Source organism: Nothoprocta perdicaria, unplaced genomic scaffold (genome assembly GCF_003342845.1).
Source record: "Nothoprocta perdicaria isolate Ctin4 unplaced genomic scaffold, notPer1 scaffold_251, whole genome shotgun sequence".
Lineage (NCBI taxonomy): Eukaryota > Metazoa > Chordata > Aves > Tinamiformes > Tinamidae > Nothoprocta > Nothoprocta perdicaria.
Window position 1 is genome coordinate 845,240 of NW_020455479.1, and position 18,494 is coordinate 863,733.

At 59.8% G+C, this 18,494-nt stretch overlaps 2 protein-coding genes and 1 long non-coding RNA gene across 4 annotated transcripts; 2 read left to right on the top strand and 1 right to left on the bottom strand.

Moving 5' to 3' along the window:
- The first annotated feature begins 15 nt into the window (after positions 1-15).
- LOC112948014 lies at positions 16-3,989 on the top strand. Of its 2 annotated transcripts, XR_003249524.1 has the most exons (4): positions 16-78; positions 1,327-1,380; positions 1,935-2,127; positions 3,906-3,989. It is a non-coding gene; the product is annotated as an uncharacterized LOC112948014 (long non-coding RNA). The 2 variants fall into 2 exon arrangements; XR_003249523.1 differs by lacking the exon at positions 3,906-3,989 and having other exon boundaries at positions 1,935-2,523.
- A 605-nt stretch (positions 3,990-4,594) lies between these two features.
- On the top strand, positions 4,595-7,131 carry FTH1 (ferritin heavy chain 1). Its single transcript, XM_026040216.1, has 4 exons — positions 4,595-4,810; positions 5,374-5,520; positions 6,122-6,247; positions 6,925-7,131. The coding sequence occupies exons 1-4, from the start codon at positions 4,700-4,702 to the stop codon at positions 7,087-7,089; spliced, it is 549 nt and encodes a 182-aa protein (XP_025896001.1). The 5' UTR covers positions 4,595-4,699; the 3' UTR covers positions 7,090-7,131.
- A 1,198-nt stretch (positions 7,132-8,329) lies between these two features.
- On the bottom strand, positions 8,330-13,392 carry LOC112948045 (bestrophin-1-like). Its single transcript, XM_026040247.1, has 9 exons — positions 13,241-13,392; positions 13,017-13,111; positions 12,505-12,738; positions 11,890-12,044; positions 11,402-11,479; positions 10,708-10,860; positions 10,288-10,368; positions 9,871-10,022; positions 8,330-9,509 (listed from the first exon to the last, which is right to left on the bottom strand). Exons 1-9 carry the CDS (start codon positions 13,390-13,392, stop codon positions 8,330-8,332), a joined length of 2,280 nt encoding a protein of 759 aa, XP_025896032.1.
- Positions 13,393-18,494: the final 5,102 nt, after the last annotated feature.

An 18,494-nucleotide genomic window follows, 5' to 3' on the forward strand; every position in this document is an offset into this window, starting at 1 on the left:
GCGGGGCTCGGGCCGCTCGGAGCGGGAGCTTCCCGCGTGCGGCAGGTCCCGCCGGGAGTCAGACCTCCGTGCGAGCAGGTGGGCGCCCGCCCGCGCGTGCCGGTAACGGGAGCCGCCGTCCCGCCCTTGCTGCGCCCCGTGGCCACTTCCCCAGTCCCGCGCCCCGGACGTGGATAACTCTGCTCCGAGGCTCCCGAGCAGCTTTGCCCCCCCGGCCCCATTTTACGGCTCTTCCCTTTCCCCACGACTGCTGCCATCACTGCGCGGCCGCTCCTTGGAGCCCGGCTTGGAGCAGATCCACCCAGAGCCCTTCCCTCGCTCCGAACACCTTGCATCCCGGTGCCAAAAGGCAGGAGAGGTTCCCCCAGCCCTTCCCTCGCTCCGAACACCTTGCATCCCGGTGCTGAAAGGCAGGAGAGGCTCCCCCAGCCCTTCCCTCGCTCCGAACACCTTGCATCCCGGTGCCGAAAGGCAGGAGAGGTTCCCCCAGCCCTTCCCTCGCTCCGAACACCTTGCATCCCGGTGCCGAAAGGCAGGAGAGGCTCCCCCAGCTTTTCCCTGTTTGATGAAAAATAGGGAAAATACCACCAAATAGGACACGGCAGGGAGAGAGAACGAACCCCCTGCTCTGCTTTTAAAGGCTTTAATGCAGGGAGGAGGAAAAAGGGGGAATATGCGGCTAGAGGAGGAGGGTGACAGTGTAGTAGATGTTTTGGACCGTGGCCCACGTTGAGCTGTCACCCTTGGACTCCGTGTGGCTTTCGCAGCTCTGCAGATCGATGGTGTCTTGTGCAAGGGGCCCCGTTAGTGCCCAGGCCGTCACRGGCACCGGCTGCAGAGCCTGGGGGACGGAACAGCGGGGTCGGCTTCAAAATGGGGTGAAACGGGACCCGCGACGCTTGTGTTAGCAAATGCACTGGGGTTTGCTTCTGGCCGCCCGTAGCGCAGGGCCTTGCTGTGTTGCTGGCACGTGTCGGCCTCCTTCTCTTGCTTCCGAGCGCTGCTTTCCCGGAGGCATCTCAAAAATGAGATTAAAGSGGGTATTCTGAGCAAATTACAGAACGGCAATTTCCTGGGACGTTTAGTGACCAGCCTCTGAGCAAAAATGTGCTGGAGGGCAAGGAGGCAGCTTGGAAAATGTTTGTCTGCCCAAAGTGGGGGTTTGCTTACGGAATATCTGCAGTGGGGACGGCTGCAGTTTTGTTGTTGTTGGGGCTTTTTTCTTTTTCTGTAACAATGTATTGTTTTATTTCTGTGTATTGTTTTCTCGTGTTTGAAGCAAGTTCTCTGGAGTGACTTCATTCGCCCTTTGTGTTTCTGATGTAGGACGTTTCCAGGAACTGGCCGTGCCTCGTGATCCAGCCCTTTGCAGCCGGCGCCGTAAGTAAAAATCCTGCCTAAACCCTCACTTTCCCTCATGTTTCCCTAAAAGTTCCCCAAATTTCCCCAGAATTCCCTAATGACTGAAAAAGAAGTGCCACAGGGTTTTACTGGGGGCCTGGAGGAGGAGTTTGGAGCCATCAGGACCTCATTTCTAGGCTATCTCAGCCACCAGGCAGAGCCCAGATGTTTTTTAGCAAACGGCCTCCAAAACTCGGGAGTTGAGATCAGTGTCAAATTCCCCGGCACATGATCCGCTTTGGAGCCAAGTTTGGGGTTGCTTTGGTGTTTACCTAACGTTGCGCGAGCCGAAATGTAGCTCAAGTTTGGGGGTGGGATGCAGAGTCTCTGTGACAAATATTTGCCTACGTTTTTATCTCGGTTACGGGACTTTGAGCTTTGAGGAAGAGTTACTGTATTTTTCACCATGTGGGGTGGGACTGGGAGCTGCAAAAAACGTTACTGTATTTTTGCCCGTGCWATATCTGAGGCATATTTCACTATCTCTCGCTGCCTGGATTTGGCCAGAGTTTGTGGTGGTTTTTGTTTTTCAGAGCTGTGGTCGTTCTTGCCCAAACCCTCTGAACGAACATGGAAGAAGAAAAACAAACATTTGGAAGCAAGAGAGGAAATTCCAGCTGGACACGGGATTCCAGAGAGCTGTGTGTAGTGTTTTCTAAAACATGACTCAAGGGCTGAAACCACCTTGGACTTTCCTGCCCTCGCAGGGTAGCTGCCCTATGGAAGGTGAGCAGGGAGCGCTCATTCCCGAACAAATCGGGCTCTTCCTTTGCTCCATTTCTTCCCTTTCMCAAATAATCTTATCAGCGGAAGGGCTTCCTCAGGTGTGTCCCTGTCAGGTGCTTCCCGAGCCGTTTCTGCAGGTGATAAAGGAGGCATCTGTGCRTCCCGGGGCCCTCTGCCTTGTCCCGCTGCAGCGAGCTGGACGTGTCCACGTGTCGGAGGTCTAGCGCGACGCGGCCGTCACGCCGTCATGCGCTGGGGTTTCACCGTGTCAGCACAAACCGGCCTGCCCTGTGGCCGGGTTCAGAACTTCCTCTCTGCAGATATTGCCCAGGAGCTGTGTAAAAGTCATGCTCTCAGCCTGCGGTCAGGAAACGGCCCTCATTCGGACAGATCACGTACAAGGAGGGCCTGGGCAGAGTCAGGAGGAATTACATTATTGTTATATTGTTATATTGTTATATTGGGACTGCCAGGCAGTCCTTTGACTTCATTTTCGGCAATCAAATCACAGTCACTCAGGAGGTGCCCTGCTCTGCACACAAAGGCCGAGCTGTGAACAAGGAGCTGCTCCCATCATTCCGGATGGGAGCTGGGCCAAGGGAAAACAGGGACTGTCTTCAGGGTTTGGAGCTCCCGGAGGCAGGGAATACATCGGCTTCTGCCCGTGGGCTGCAGCAAGCAGCCCGACCGAGCAGTTGCCTTTTTAATTCCTTTTTTTTTTTTTTTTCTTTTTTCTTCCTTTTTTCCTCCTTTTTTTTTCCCTTGTTTCTTCCTTTCCAACACTCTTGGTGTTGGTCATCAGAGTGTTTTGACGCGCGGCCGTACAGCCCAACGTGCCCCGTCCTGGCTGAGTTTTGCCTTGTTTTCCCCGAGATAAGGTGCCTGTTTGTGCAACGCGGCTGATCTAGAAAGCAGAATGTGGGACACTCCTTATCTCCCTGACATTTCACCGTGGCTGGCACAGCGTGTCCAGGCTCACGGAGGAAACGTTCCTTTTATTAATGGGCCGCTTGGGCAAGCGCTTATTAGCCATGCTCTTGCGCAGCCTTTCGTGAAACAGCCTGGTGAGGTTTATGCTGGTTTGCTCATGGATAAAACCAGCCCAGATGGATAAAACCAAGCTGCAAGAGCTTGCAGTTTACACGCTGCTGGGCAGCCTTCCTCCTTGGTCAATCACAGACAAAAAGGTAGGTAGGAAGTAAGCACAAAACACACTTAGACTTGAAAATAAATCGTTTAGTGAAATAGTTTAGTGTGTGCAGTTTCTGCAGGACTTGCTGGAGTACAAAAATGTGCTTTTCAGTGAGCCTGTGCTYCAGGTGGCCTTTGGCAATTCTCTCTGGCCAAGTGTGCTGGAAGTAAGTGCAAACGTGGCAGAATGCATGAAAACACTAACGCAGATCTGCCCAGCACTTCCTACTACCTTTTATTTTTTTTTCTCCCTTTACATAAGCCTCTCTTTGGGAGGGGAACATAAAGATTTCAAGTGCTGTCAGGCTGCCAAGGCAATAGGTAGGCGCCACCGGAGGCGATACGTCTAATTGCTTCTGATAATTAACTGTGAGAACGCAGCCCTCGGCACCGTGACTTCACCCGGCYGGGATCACGCACTGCCCTGCAATGAAGCGCTGTGAAAAGTGCTGCTTGGAGGAAAGGGGAAGGGAAAAAGGGGAAAAAGAGGGGGAAAAAAAAAGGACATTTAGTTATTGTCAGCCTCGTGAGAGGCGTCATTGCCAGGGCTTGCAATATTCGCACTGAATTTCAACACTTGTTTTCAGCCAAGGCGGAAGTTTGGGGAGCCCAGTGTTGCTGTGATTTCCCTCTAAGTAGCAGATTTCCAGCCCTCAAGGCCAGAGCAAGCTCGAACCTGGGAAACGCTGCGAGAAAACAGAATAAAAAAGATAAACAAAGTAATAAAAGCCACCGTGCAGTGAAAATAATGAGACTGAATGGCTGCGTAGTGCTGAAAGGAGCTAAAATAACGACCCCTTTATCAGAGGGCGGTTTGTTCCTCTCGCCCTTTGGTCCCTCGGCGGCCTCCTCAGTAACGAGCTTTAGGGTTTAATTAGCTATAGGCTGGCCCCACATCTCGCCCCGATGTCCGAGGGCGAGCGCTGCAATAAACACCACGCCGGGACAATGGCGGCCGCCCCGCAGCCGCTGCGAGGCCCCTCCGAGGCTGAGGGGCCTCGTGGCTCTGCGCTCGCGTCGCGTGGGCCCCAAGGCCGGGGGTTTTGCGCGTTTTGTAGCCGTTTCTCGCAGCCGTTTTCGGGGTCGCCGCGGGGCCCCCTCACGCGCGTGGCGGGGGGAGGGGGGAGCCGTTGCGCGGCCCCGCCCCCCGCGCGCGCGCTGCTGAGTCACGCTGGGCCAGCAGAACCGAGGGGAGGGGGCGGGGGGCGGGGCCGCGCAGGGGGCGGGGCCGGCGCGGTGACGCGGCGCGGGGGAGGCTATAAAAGGCGCGGCGGCGGCGCCCGCGGCTCAGTCGCGCCGGCGAGGCAGAGCGGAGCGGGTTCCTGCGTCAACAGTGCTTGGACGGACCCGGCCGCGCCCGCCTCTCCCGCCGCCCAGCGCCATGGCAACGCCGCTCTCCCAGGTGCGCCAGAACTACCACCAGGACTGCGAGGCCGCCATCAACCGCCAGATCAACCTGGAGCTCTACGCCTCCTACGTGTACCTCAGCATGGTGAGGGAGCGCGTGGCGGGACGGGGCCCCTGGGGAGGGCCGCGAGGCCTCGGCCTGCGGGCGGGGCGAGGCCTGGGCCTGGGGCCCGCCGCGGGCGGCCGAGCTGGGTGGGTTTTTAATTATTCCCCCTATTTTTTTTTGTGCTGGGGGCGGGTGTTTATCAGCGCCCGCCGCCTCTTGGCGGGTCGTTGTCGGCTCTGCGCTGGCGGTTGGCAGCGGGCCCGGCGCTTTCCGCGGGGCCCGCGCGCGTTGGCGGCCACGAGGCTCCCCCGCCGCCGCGCTGCGCAAATAAACAAGCGGCCGCCGGGACAGAGGCGCCCATTGAGCCTCCCCCGTGTCGTGGGCAAAACAAACAAGCCGCCACAGATGCCGTTTTGTCTGCAAACGACAATATCTTGTGTTTGCTGCTGAGCGCTGGTAAAATGCGTGTCCAGCTGTGGTCTCTTCAGAGTGCCGCTACTTTGCGAAGGGGGTTTTCCCGCTTTCCCGCGGCGTTGTCACTGCTGCTCCCGGTGCCCGTGGCACCCGGAGCAGCGCTCRAGCCTGCGCTTTCCCCTTTGCAGTCCTACTACTTCGACCGTGACGACGTGGCCCTGAAGAACTTCGCCAAGTACTTCCTGCACCAGTCGCACGAGGAGCGCGAGCACGCCGAGAAGCTCATGAAGCTGCAGAACCAGAGGGGCGGGCGCATCTTCCTGCAGGACATCAAGGTGAGGGGAGGAGGGCCTTGCCGTGCCCTGCTGCACATCCTCCCTCAGGGAGCCTCACGGGTGCTGGTGGCCTCTTGCCAGGACTTGTCACCTCCTTAGTCTGGTGACTCGCTTACCCTGGGGACATGAAGTCGCACTGAGTTTCCAGTTCCTGGTTGTGGCTTCCCACAGGTTAATTGGCAGTCTTTTGTTCAAATCACCTTTKTTTAGGCTATTTAGAACAGCAGAAAGTAACTGATGTTGCATTTAATGTACACAGAACTTACCTCTTTGGTAAAGACTGGCGTGTTTCCTACAGAATCCTCTTGCCTTGTGATATTAGCTTGTGATGGGAGGGGAGAAAGGAGCTCTGCCTGCACTACAGGAGTTCAAAAAAACAAATATGAGGCAATTTTAAGGGRATGTGGATGGATTTGGATGTGTGTATGGGCCTTGGGAGATCCAAGCTTTCTGGAAATACCTTAATGCCMCAAATTTGAGTAGCAAATGCAGAGAAAGCTCCCAGTGTGGTAGGTGGTTTCTGTAGTGAGTTAGGCCAGGCCAGAGCGGCTTCTCCCTCCCACTGGCTCCRCGGGTGCTCACGAGGGTGCTGTGCTTCCAGAAACCAGACCGCGATGACTGGGAGAACGGGCTGACGGCCATGGAGTGCGCTCTGCACCTGGAGAAGAACGTGAACCAGTCGCTGCTGGAGCTGCACAAGCTGGCGACGGAGAAGAACGACCCGCAYGTAAGTGCTGGGAATGGAGCTGGGAGGGGTGCACGGGTGCCCCTGCTGAAGGAGGGTGCTGGGCTGCGCCGTGGCCCTKGCGCTGGAGCTGTGGCCACCCCTTCCTGGGAGAGGAGCCTCGGGCGCCCGAGGCCTCCCCTGCCCCGCGGCAGCTGCTCGTGTGTGTTCGGGTCTTGCTGGGTTTGGACTTAGATTCCTCGCTTGAGGCAGCAAGAGGAAAAAGCATGTGAGCTCTGTGGAAGAGGCCTGCTCCCGAGGAGATGAGCTTTGATTTTAAACCCATGGATGAGTGAGGTTTTGCAGGCCCTTTCCCTGAATATGGAGCATGAGCATTTTGGAACATGGTGGCCAAAGACATCGGTTTCTTCACAGCTGCAAGTTTAAACRTAGGGGTTGAACCAGCAAGGCCAGACTGGGGTTTTTCCTGTGTTGGGAGGATGTTAGTGTGTCACGTAGTGCTCCCAGAAGTGCCCTGCGCAAAACCGAGGGAGGTAGAGGCTCTTAGAAAACAGGGCAGAACTCGGTGCATTCCGGCACTGCGGAAGCAGAGCTGGAGCTTCTCAAGCACCTTCTGAAGCTTCCAAGCTGTGGCTCCGTTGTCCTCGAGGAGCCCCTGTCCCCGCTCCGGGGCACAGGCAGTGCTGTCCAGCCTAAAGGCAACTCTTGTCTCCCGCCAGCTGTGCGACTTCATCGAGACCCACTACCTGGACGAGCAGGTGAAAGCCATCAAGGAGCTGGGCGACCACGTCACCAACCTGCGCAAGATGGGGGCGCCCAAATACGGCATGGCCGAGTACCTGTTCGACAAGCACACCCTGGGGGACAGCGACAACGAGAGCTGAAGCCCCCGGGGGCCACCCTGCTGTGCTGGGCGGCCTCCTGCCCCGCCGCCCAGCAGTGCATGTGTGCAGAGCTGCCCGAGGGAGCYGCTCTGCTGCGCTCTACCAAATGACACCCCTCTTCTCTCTCGTGTTTTGTGTACCACCTTGCATCCAATAAAGTGACTTGGCTCCACGTGGCTTTGGCTGTTTCTGAAGGGAGGGYACCCCGTGCCGTTGAGGACAGCACYYTAGCCTGGCCTTGCATGAGAGGGAATACTCTAGAGGGGTCATGTTTTGCTTGTTTGCTTAGCGCTATTATAAATCTTTTTTTATTACTATTTCCCATCCAGTGGGATCTGCAGGAGTTGCCCCCTGTTTAAAGTTCCATTTAAAAGGGTCTCGCAGTGAAAGCTGCTCCGATTAATGTGCAAGAAATGGGGCTAGGTGGAGACAGCAGCAGTGCAGGAATTGGTGTGGGGCAGCTGAGCTGCTACCCTTGGAGGAGGGAGGGTGGGTAGTTGTTGGGGTATAGGGGACTAGGAGGGTGTGAGAGGCCCTGGCTCTGCTGCTGTCCTCAAGGGCTTGTTTTCTGCGTGCCCCTTGTTGCATGGAAATGAGGAAATGAAACTGCTTTGCCTTGACTTCAGCCTTGCTTTTATTAGGGGAGCTTAGTCAGAACTCGGAGCTTTGAAATTGCTGCTCCGCCTGGGAGTGTTGTCCTGTGGGAGGCAGCTGTGATGTGGGGCTTGCAAAGGTGACCCCAGGCAGCTAAATATGTCTGGAGTGACACCCCTGAGCCTCCCATTTTGGGGCCAGCCCTGCCCCCATGTCCTGCTCGCTACCCAACGTCCCGCAAGGCTCCAGCTCTCCCTGCAGGGAGGATGGATGGGTATTTTTGGGGAGGAAGTGGCACTTCTGCTTGGGTCTGTGTCTGTGCGCCAGCTCCCTGAGGACCCCTCTTGAGGTTCCCCATGAGCAGGGCCATTGTTCCACCGTGAGGTACCTGCAGTACCCTGCCAAACCCATGGGCGTGAGGATGCTGTGACGGGATGGAGCCACTGTCAGGGAGCTGCTCGACGGGCTGGAGCTGCCGTCGTGGAACCACTCGATGTGCTGGAGCTGCCGTCGGGGAGCTGCTGGATGTGATGGAGCCGCTGTCAGGGAGCTGCTCGATGGGCTGGAGCCGCCGTCGGGGAGCTGCTTGACGTGACGGAGCTGCCATCAGGGAGCTCCTTGACGTGACGGAGCTGCCATCAGGGAGCTACTCATCGCAGGCGCCTTCACTCGTTTCCAAGATCACTTCCATGAGCCCCACGTAGTCGCCCTCCGCTAGGGAGATGCCGGAGTCGTTGGGAGAAGGGTTCTCGGCGCGTCTCGGCTCTTTGGCGGCAGGGAGGGCGGTGCTGCYGTTCCCGCTGTCCCTCGCAAGCCCTGGCACCTCGGGATGCTGCTCTGGAGCAGTGGTGGCCTCCTCTGAACTCAGGCTGTGAGCGTCAGGGCCCGCGCTCCCCGCGTGGGACCTCTCCAGCACGGGGGACGTCAGCGGGGTGAAGGAAAAGCAGAGGGAGGCGCTGCCGCCGGGGGTCTTGTTGCTGGGGGTGTGAAAGGCGCTCGAGTGCTCCGAGCYGGGGGTGGCGGCCGCTGCGTTCTCCAGCGGCAGCCAGGGAGGGGGGCAGCCTTTTGGGCTCCTCAGGCTCCTGAAGCTGCCCTGCTTCTCGTGCTCCGGGGAGTCTGCCAGGCAGGGGAATTTAGGGCTCCCTGACGCTGAGGACTGAGCTCCCGGGCTCCCCAAGGCGGCAGCTTCTCTGCTGCTATTGCTCAGGCCGCTCTGCTCTTCCTCGACGGTCACCACGAGGGTGTCGGGCGCTTTGCCCCGCTCTGCCGCGGGCCAGACGAACGTTTCCTTCAGCGCGGAGCCGATGGAGCTCTGGCTCTTGTAGGTGTCGCTCACCCTGGAAGGCGAGTTGGCGACGACGTCCCGAAGAGATGTGGAGCACGCGGCGATGCTGGARAGCGCGGGCGGCTTCTTGCGGCCCTGCCGCCTTGACGGGAAGATCATGGGGATGGAGCTGATGGGGGTCTGCGGGGCGCTGTAGAAGCCGGGCCTCTCGTAGAAGGGGGTTGACATGAAGGCATCAAAGTCCCTCAGCTTTCCGTCCTCGCCATCCCACTGCTCCTGGGCGCTGGCGTCTCCCCGCGGCTGGTTGGTGCCGCAGGGGCTGCCGGGCTTCGCCACGTCCTGGTACGTGTAGTGGGCGAAGGGCGACGGGGGCTCCCCGCGCCGGCGCAGCAGGTTCATGCGGGACGACGACCTGGAGAAGGTCGGCGAGTGGACGCCCAGCAGGCGGCCCAGGTGTCCCAGCAGCGGCGTGGAGTGGTTGGCCTCCTCGTTCTCCTTGATTTGCTCCAGCGGCTGGAACTCCATCTCTTCCTTCTGCATGCTGGGGAAAGGCAAGAGGGCCGGTTACGCAGCTGCGGTGCGTGGCAGCTTCTGGTGGGCTGCAGCACGGGCGCTGCTGCTGGCAAACCTCTGTCTTCCTGCACTCAGATGTGCATTGAGGAAGGCAGAAGATGCCCTCTGCCACAAGGCGGGTGGTGTAAGTGCCTAGAGGAAGCTTTTTCCATGGCAGATGCTGGGCTTCACCTTGGGCTGAGCCTAAAGCTCTGTCAGAGCAAGATTTCAGAAGCTTTGGAGAAGGAGGCTGTTTCCTCACGCCGTCCTTGGGGGTGCCCTGCTGCAGATCCCCGCTCTGCTGTACCCATGGGTGGACGTGTCCACCTCGGCGCTCCGCTCGCGCTCACCTGATGTCAAAGGTGGAGCCGAGGAACGAGGGGCGCTTGTACTCAGCGGTGGCTGCCGTGTAGGGTGGCTGCGGGTCAGGCTCATTCCAGTACAGGTCCTTCTCCAGAAGGGGCAGATCCTGGTGCATCTCGTCCACTGCCATAAGGGAGACCTGTGGAGCACAGCGGGGACGGCACAGGGGTGAATAACTGGGGGGAAGGCGGTGCTGGAGGAGATGTTCAGAGGGCAATGCTCAGTAGGACGGGAGAGCTCCACAGCCCGGGACCATGGCTGCCCTCTCTCTGCTGCGTGTGGGGAAGTTGGGTGCTCTGTTCCCTGTCTGCCCACCCATCTCCCCTGGAGATACTGGGGCCGTCGGAGCACGGGCAGCACCCTGGAGCAGAGGGCCGGGGGAAGGGAGCCCGCCGCCGCTCTACCTGCAGGTTCCTGTCGATGAGCCAGTTGGCTTCGAAGTCGTCGTCGTCCTCCCCAAAAGGGTTGATGAGCTGCTCAGCCACCTGCGTGTGCAGAGCGCACGGGAAGGGACATGCCCCAAACTCGGAGCCCCGGGACCCTCCCAACGAGGGGCAGCTTGAAAACGGGGAGGCTCGGGCATGGCTGGAAGTCCTTGGAGCTGGTGCAAGTTCCCCAGCTCCCGCTGCGATCGCCCTCATGCTGCTCTGCTCCCCTTGCGCCCTGCACCGGACGGGTGTGCTGGCTAGGGCTCTGCCCCGCGGCCAGGACCTGCCCCGTTGCCCGCAGGCCAAGTGCAATAGCCAGCCCTGCTGGTGAGCACAGCCCAGGAAAGCCCTTGTGTGGGTCCAGTTGCAGCTCTGGGCACGTCTTCCCGCGCTTACCTTGAGCCAGCCAGCATAGAAAAAGAACTGCAAGAAGGTGAACACAGGTACAAAGAGATCTAACTCGTGGCCGGGATAGGCCTTTTCTGGGTCCAGGAACTGCCGCCCGATGAGACACGCCAGGAAGAAGCTGTAAACAGCCACGGTGACCACCTGGGAAAGAGGCCAGAGGAGCTGAGAAGCCAGCGGCCTCCCAGGGCCTCTGCAAAGCGCTGCCAGCCGCGAGCGGGGCTGCTGTGTCCGCAGCCCTCGGGATACCCTCAGTGACGACCGCTCGAGCACTGCGCTCTGTGGCGCACAGGACACTGCGCCCGGACGCTGCCCGTGGAGCTGCAGCCACACGGAGCAGGGCCGGCAGCATCAGCAGTGGGGCTGGGGAGCAGCCAGATGCTGCCACGGCTGCCCGGGAGCTGCTGGGCACTGAGCGCGGCTCTGCCGTGTGCCCTGGCCCGGCGCCATCGGAGCTGGTGCGCGGAGCCGGCTCCGGCGGCGGGGGCTCCGCGTCTCTGTTTTCACTGCATCTGCGTTATCTTTTGCCCTTGGAGGGTTCGTGCCTGGGTAGAGGTGACGGTGTTTAAGTGATGGGAACAAAGCACTGATGTGAGCGCGTGCTGGGGAGAGCACCTGCATTGTGGGGGGGTCTGGGCATCCGCGGGCCTCCCGGCAGCACGGGCAGCGCACGGGGCGGCCTCACCTGCGTGTAGACCAGGGGGATGCTGATCCAGTCATACCCGTAGAGCCGCCCGCACTGGCTGCGCAAGGTGTTGAGCTCCTGGTGTGGAGAAGAGCAAGGCAGCGTCGGCACCAAGCTCCTGTCGCCTCACTGCGGGCACGGGCGCTCTCCATCCCGGTCCCCCAGCTAGCCCTGGACCTGCTCCTTGCTGCCTGGGGTCTCCAGCTCAGCTCCCGCTCCCTTCCCCACTTCTAGCTATATCTCCTCGCCACAGGATCAGCTCAGCACATGAGGCACAAAGTGTCTCCGACCCCACAGGGAGCTGCCATCAATAGCCCAGGGGGAGATGCCATCTCCGGGCAAATGGGTCTCGCTCGGGTTAGCAGAAACAATGCAGTTCTCTTTGCACATGAATGCCACCTCCCCATCCCTACTTGCCGCCTGCCCTCTGGGAAGCCCTGTGGAGAGCAGAAGGTGAGGTGGTGGTGGGTGCCCCTGTGCTCGCTCACGTTGAGGATGCCCTGGAGCAGCACGCTGTCCCGGATCCGCCCCTCGTTGCGCGCCTTCACCGCCAGGTTGGAGAACCACACGCACGGGATCCAGAACTTGTTGTGGGGCGAGTTCAAGCTCTCAAACTTCTTGTGTTCTTCAGGCGTCATGAGGCCTGAGYGGGAAAGAGGAGACATGGAAGGGATGGCTGTAGAGGACAGGGGGGATTAACCTGATCTCAAATGAAAACATCTGAATTTCATGTGGCCAACACTGCTTGTAATCATGGGAGAGATGAAGGCACCCGCTATTAGGGAGACATCTGAAAAGAGGACAAGTCTCAGTGGTGAAACGCTGAGTTACAGCGGCGAGAGGGGCAGGATTCATCCCATCTCCCTCTGGATGCCTGCAGCCTGTTTTCCTCTGCCCCAACACAGCCAGTGGGATGCTGTGGTGCTGCCAAGGGTGCCCTGGTCAGCCTTGCTCCGGGTGTCTGTGACAATCGGGCTAAGTGGTGTCCTCGTGCCTCTTTCTGGACTGTGAAAGGGGCCCAGGCGATGGGGCAGGTCTCCCCATTGGGAGATGTGGAGCACTGCTCAGCTCAGGGCCTCGTCGAAGGCCGCGCGGGTACTGACCTGCCCGCACCACGTGCTCCATGCTGGGGAAGCGCTTGTAGACGGCGGTGCTGACGGAGCGCAGGATGAGCACGCTGCACAGGTTGCCGTAGCGCATGAGCGTGCGGCGCAGCAGCCGCCCGTACTCGTCCTGCCCGTCCACGTTGCACGAGACCAGGTTCATGATGCGGTCGGGCCATGGGATGCTCTCGTACTGCGCCCACCAACGGGACACCACCAGGGCCACGTAGAAACCTAGAGCAGGAGATGCGGGTGCTCGTGCAGGGGTGGCAGGGCCAGGGGCAATCCAGGTCTTTGTGCCAAAGGCGGAACGTGCAAACTGGGCTTTCCTGGTGCTATTGGGCCTTCCCACACGATCCCAGGACATGTCAGCCCATCTGGGACACACGCTGATGGAGCCTCCGTGGGGAGAGCGAAGGGCCCGCTCAGACAGGGACTCTCCTGCATGCCCAGCTCTATCCAGGCGGGCCCCTTCCCTCCCCTTCCCTCCCCGCACTCCCAGGGCTCCTCACCCAGCACGAAGGACACGGGGATGAGCTCGGCGTAGTTGTTGCAGTAGAGCGCCAGCTTCTCGAACATCACCCGCTGGCTCTCGCTCAGCAGCAGCCTGAGGAGCAGACACGGAGGCGGCGCTGGGACCAGCGACAGCGTCCGGGCCAGGGACTGCCCTCGTGGCTCTCGCTCGGGACAGCGTGAGGGCTCAGGGATCCCTCAGTGGGTCTAGGAGGGTGCTCACCTGTAGACGAGGCTGATGGTGAAGTAAAGCGCGATGAAGATGAGGAACTCGGAGTAGAGCAGTTTGTAGATGCTCCCCTTCCACTGGAGCAGCAGCTGCGAGAAGGTGCCCAGGCGGGCATCGGCCACGCGGTTGGTGTAGGTGACGGTCATGGCAGGGCCTGGCGGGGACAAGGCGGCAGGGGAGACGCAAGGGCAGCGAGGACGTGGGAGGAAGGAAACAGACACATGGTAATTAAAGAGGATGGAAAATGAGATCGAAATACAGGTAAGACTGAGAGAGAYCGGGAGGAAACCCATCCTGGCAGGCAGTTATTTTGATGAGCTTTCCATGTTCCCGCTGTCCTTGAACCACGTGGAGCGGGTTACAGTGACAGAGGACGTATGTGCTGGGGAAACCTGGCTTTAGTGTTCGATTTGCAGCTGGAGCCGGCTGGTTGCGGGGACAGTGCTCACATGATGCTTCTCTCTGCCACAAATTGGTTGCTTAAGGTTAATTTCCAAGGTCACAGCCTCCCAAGTCACTCGCGGCTTTCTTTTTTTCTCTTATTTTTGACTCCAGAGAAGCCCCTTCTGCAAATCTGCTCATCGAGAAGTGCCCTCCTGGGCAAAGAAATCCCAAAGGGAGGCCAGAACCCGGACAGAGGTCCCGSGGTGCTACCCCAAGCTTTGCAACACCCGTAGGGCCGCTGTCTCCAGCTGTGGGCTGGGGACGGTGCTGGTCCCGGTCCGGCAGCAGAACCACCCTCCCTGCGTGAGACCCGCTCTTCCAACCACACGTTGGACATTAATTCCCGAGGGAGGGAAAAGGCACCCAGGCGCCAGGGCTGCCTCCCAGCCAGAGCACGGGCTTCTACCCTAACCCTGGGTAAGTAATTACTTATCACCAATTAATAATCGGGCTATTTGCATCAGCGTGAAGTTGTATGAAGGAAGGCCCATAGGTCATGTAGGCTGGACATGACAGTCTCGAAGGTCTTTTCCCACCAGGATGATGCTGTTATTCCTCGTTGTGCCGGCATTTCTCTAACAGAGGCACTAATGTTAACAGTGCAGGGGCWCTGAGTGATGGAGCCACCACCTACACATTGGTACGTACAGCAGCCGAGGGCAGGGGAAATTGGGTCCCTGCTTCCAATGAAGAGAAATCTCAGTGAAGGCCACACGGTTTGCAGGGGATCGGGGTGTCCCCAGTGACCTGGCGCTCGGTGGGATGGACACGGAAAACCAGTGGAGCCACAAAGTGGTCCCAGTTTTGCCTGCTGGGCACTGCTCCCGCTTTGGGTYGCCCTTCGATGGCCCTCGGAGCGTCTCCGAGCCCATGAGAGGGGCCGAGGCGGCACCGCGGTGAGAAGCGCCCGTTCGCTGGGGGCCGCTGGCGGGAAGCCACCGTCTTCTCCGTGCTCTGGGCCCCGAAAGCAAGCGCTTTTTCGTTGCGTAACTCAAATAGAGATCCGCTCTTTTACCAAACATGGAAAACCTCCGCTCTTCTCCGTGTAAATAATGGCTGTCCCCCAGGTCGGCGCCGCCGCGCTCGGGCCGTGGGGCTGCGTTCCCCATGGCCGCGCGAGCTGCTGGTGCGTGCGCCGCCCACCCGGAGCTTCCTCTGCTGGGAGAGCCCCCAGGGGCAGGGAGGTTTCCCCGGGAGCGGACGGGAGCCCCCATGGATACAGCGGGGAGCCGGAGCGCCAGGAGAACGAGCTCGCGACGCCGGATAGACGGGCCGAGTGTGGCGGCGTCGAGGGGCCCATCAGCTCGTGCCGCGCTGGGTACTTACGGCGATGGGCTCCCGAGCGGGACGAGCTCCTGCAGGTGTCCTGGCCCGGCCCTTCGTGGCCCGCCGCCCCTTGGGGATTGAAGCCGGCAGACGGGGCGCGCTGAGACCCACTTGGGAGCCGCGGCTGGTCACTTGATGCCCTAATCCCCTCCGCGTTACAAAAGCGACTCTGTTGTCTTTTGCCCCGTTCCCTGCTAATCTTGTGAGTAAGCCCCGGGTGTTTATAGAGGCTGCCGGAGGAGGGGAGGCAGGGCTGGCGGCTCCGYGCTGCCGCGGGCTCCCCGCTGCCAGAAGAGAGGCATTTGCCTCTAATTCTTTCCTGTTTGGGCCCTCTCTCTGTGTCACAATCTCCCGGGAGCTCCAGGAGATTAAGCAGGGCTGGAATTTTCCACGAATGCTATAGAAATGCGTCCCCCCAAGGGGCTGTGTGGCCTGTGCTTCCCAAATTCTGTGTTCCCAGCTCCCCGGATCCCTGGGAGCCCCTCAGTMCCCTGGGTCTTCTCTGGAAACCCCTGTCTCAAGCCGTTCCCAGCAGGCGTTTCTCTGTAGGGTTCCTCCACCTGCCACCCTGTCCCTTGCGTATTCCCTGCAGAACAGGGACCAAAGAGTTTACTTTTAAGTCATTCCTCATCTGTACCCGTCTCCCTCCTCCTCCATCCAGCGCGGGATCCTTCCTCTCTCCTGCCAAGGCCCCTTTTGGGAGATTTTTCTTCCCCGGACCTTGGGCGCATGGCCTGTGTGGGGCCAGCCATGGTGCACACTTGGGCACGGGGCTTAGCCTGACCCTCAGCTCTTCAGGACACCTCTATGCCCCAGACACTTGCCTTTCCCCCGGGCGCTGTTTGTGGAGCTGCTACAGCTTTCCCGGCCTCCTTCTGGAGATGGAGGTGCTGAGAGTCTGAAGCCAGGCTGAGGTCCTACCTCAGCCTCTGCCCAGCCCCACAGGTCTGCTCTGACCTTCCCACTCCCCTTCACTTGGCCAGCCCAGGAGCTGCCCTGGGCAGCCTTGGGGTCTAAGGCAGGGGCTCTGGTGGAGCTCGTGGTTTTCTGCTCGTTACCGGCCTGGCTCTGCTCCTGTTAGTGCTGAGATAACACGTCCTGTGATCGCAGCGTGGGCTTCTGCTGATTGCCCTGGGTTACTGCGGCTGCACAGGCCAGCAGCACAGAACACAGTGCTCCGCTAGGGCATGGGGACATCCCCACGGCTACGAGAAGTGGAGACCTGGCTCCCTGGGGCTGCAGTGTGTGGTTTTCCAGCACTTTTCCCCCTAAGAAGGCAGCAAAGTCCCTACTGAAAACAAATGAGGAGCTTGTTCTCATAAGCTCCTCGTCTGCCGGGCCCTCAAGGCTTATGTCTCCGACAGGTCTTGCTTAACATCATCATCATCATCATCATCATCATCATCATCATCATCATCATCATCATCATCATCATGGCTTAATGTGTCCCAGCTGTGGGTTTCTGCCATCTGTGTGGCTGAGCCCAGGCGAGAGGAGGGGACCTTCATCTGCTTCAGCAGAGGAAGGCACTGCAAGGAAGATGGTTGGGGAAGGGGACCCCCATAGGCCCCCTGGGAGGCCYGAGTTGCTTGGGGCGAGCGGGGCCCATCCAAGGCGGCGCGGCGCTGCTGCCGCGGGCGATAGCGGCCTGGCAGAGCAGCGTGTGCTGGGCAGGGCCCGCGGGCGCCTCCCCTCCGGGCTGCGGGGCCAGATAGGGCCACGCTTGCCGCCCGTGCCCGCGCCGGTGCCTTATCACAGGCTCGTCAGCGTGGGGCCGGGCCATCGCCGGCCRGTCCCGCCATGTTCTCGGCCTTGCTACGGGGCCGGCCTTGCTGCAAGGCCCACAGACCCGCGCTCCTAGGTCGAGCTCAGGAGAAGGCCTCTTTTGGGGAGGAGGGATTTGTGGATGGGCAGGCTGAGGCTGCTCTTGAAGCCTCCCATTGCTGGCACAGCTTGAGATATTCCCTGGAGCTGCTGGGATTTTGCTGCTCCCTAAGCCTCAATTTCCCCCGGATCCCTGCAGATGACGGCCAGTGAAAGAAAAAGCCCCAGTGGTTCAGGCATCCCGACAAGAAAGAGCAAAACCCCAAGCCAGGATCTTGGCGGAGGGATGTGCTGGCACCTGGGGACCTCTGCTGCCCTCCTCTGAGAGCAGCTCAGCACTTCTGTAGGAAATGTGTGAAAAAATGGGTGGGTTTCATACGGAAGCAAATAGCCGAGGGGCTGCTTGGGCCTCAGATGTCACTGAGTCACTGTGACAGGCAAGGAAGCCCCTCCATGGGTGCCCTAGGGCCCCCTCCATGCTGCTGCGTGCTCTAGGTGCCTTTTATTTTCATGGCAATGACATGCAGTCTGGCTTTCCCAGCTCTGGGATAACACCCTGCTCCTCCTCCTCCTCCTCATGGCCACGTGTCATTTTGTTTGGGTGTTGGGATTGGAATCTATGGGCAGCCCCAAGTGGACCTGGATCCCTCTGCCATGGTTGGGAAGGCACCAAAACTTGGAGAGCTGCTTTTGCTCCATGGTAGCACCCCGTTCCTTGTTCATGGATGCTCCAGGGTGGAGCATCAATGTGGTGCCACAACTGATGTCCCTGTGCCAGAGGAAACCAGAGGGAAAGCTTGGGGAAAGGGGATGAGCCCCTTGTGGGAAAGGGCTGATGGGGCTGGAGCTGTTCAGCATGGAGAAGATTGGAGGGGGGTGACTTATCAATGGCCATARGTATCTGAAGGGAGGGTGCGAAGGGGATGGGGCCAGTGTCTTATCAGTGGTGCYCAGTGACAGGACAAGAGGCAACGGTCAGGCTGAAGCACAAGAAGTTCCCTCTGAACGTGATTAAAAACCACAAACGTGTTTCTTTACTGTCAGGGTAACTGGAACACATTGCCCAGAGAGTCTCCATCCTGGGAGATGTCCCAGAGCTGGCTGGAYGGTGCCCTGGGCTAAGCGCTCCGGGTGACTGAGCGGGATGGTCGGACTGGGTGATGCCCAGAGGATTCCAGCCTCTGGTTGGTGCCTCCGACTGTTCAGTGGGCAGAGGGAAGCAGAGGCCAGGGATAACCGGGTATGGGTGAGGAGCAGGGGTGAGGAGCAGGGGTGAGGGCAGCACGAGATGAGCTGCACAAGGCGAAGGGCGAGCGGTTAAAAGGGCCTGCAGTGGTGAGGAGGCACCGGCGGGTGCTCCACCAGGCTTTGTGTCTGGCTGGGAGCTGGGGAGCTCCAGATGGGGCATCGTGGCCCCTCACTACCTGGAGCCAGGGATGTTCCCGCGCGTGGGAACCGTTAGGAGCAGCACCCCACAGCGCGGGAGCCGCGTCAGCCCCACGGCGCATGGCTGGGTGCCTGCCCGGCGCGCTTGCCTAACTCTTCTGACGGGAGGGGACACACACAGGGCGACCTCGGAGCACGGGGGAATCCCAGCGCTTTATTTCCCGCACGCGGAGCGCTTAAAAACCCCGCGCCGGCCCCACGGCCATTA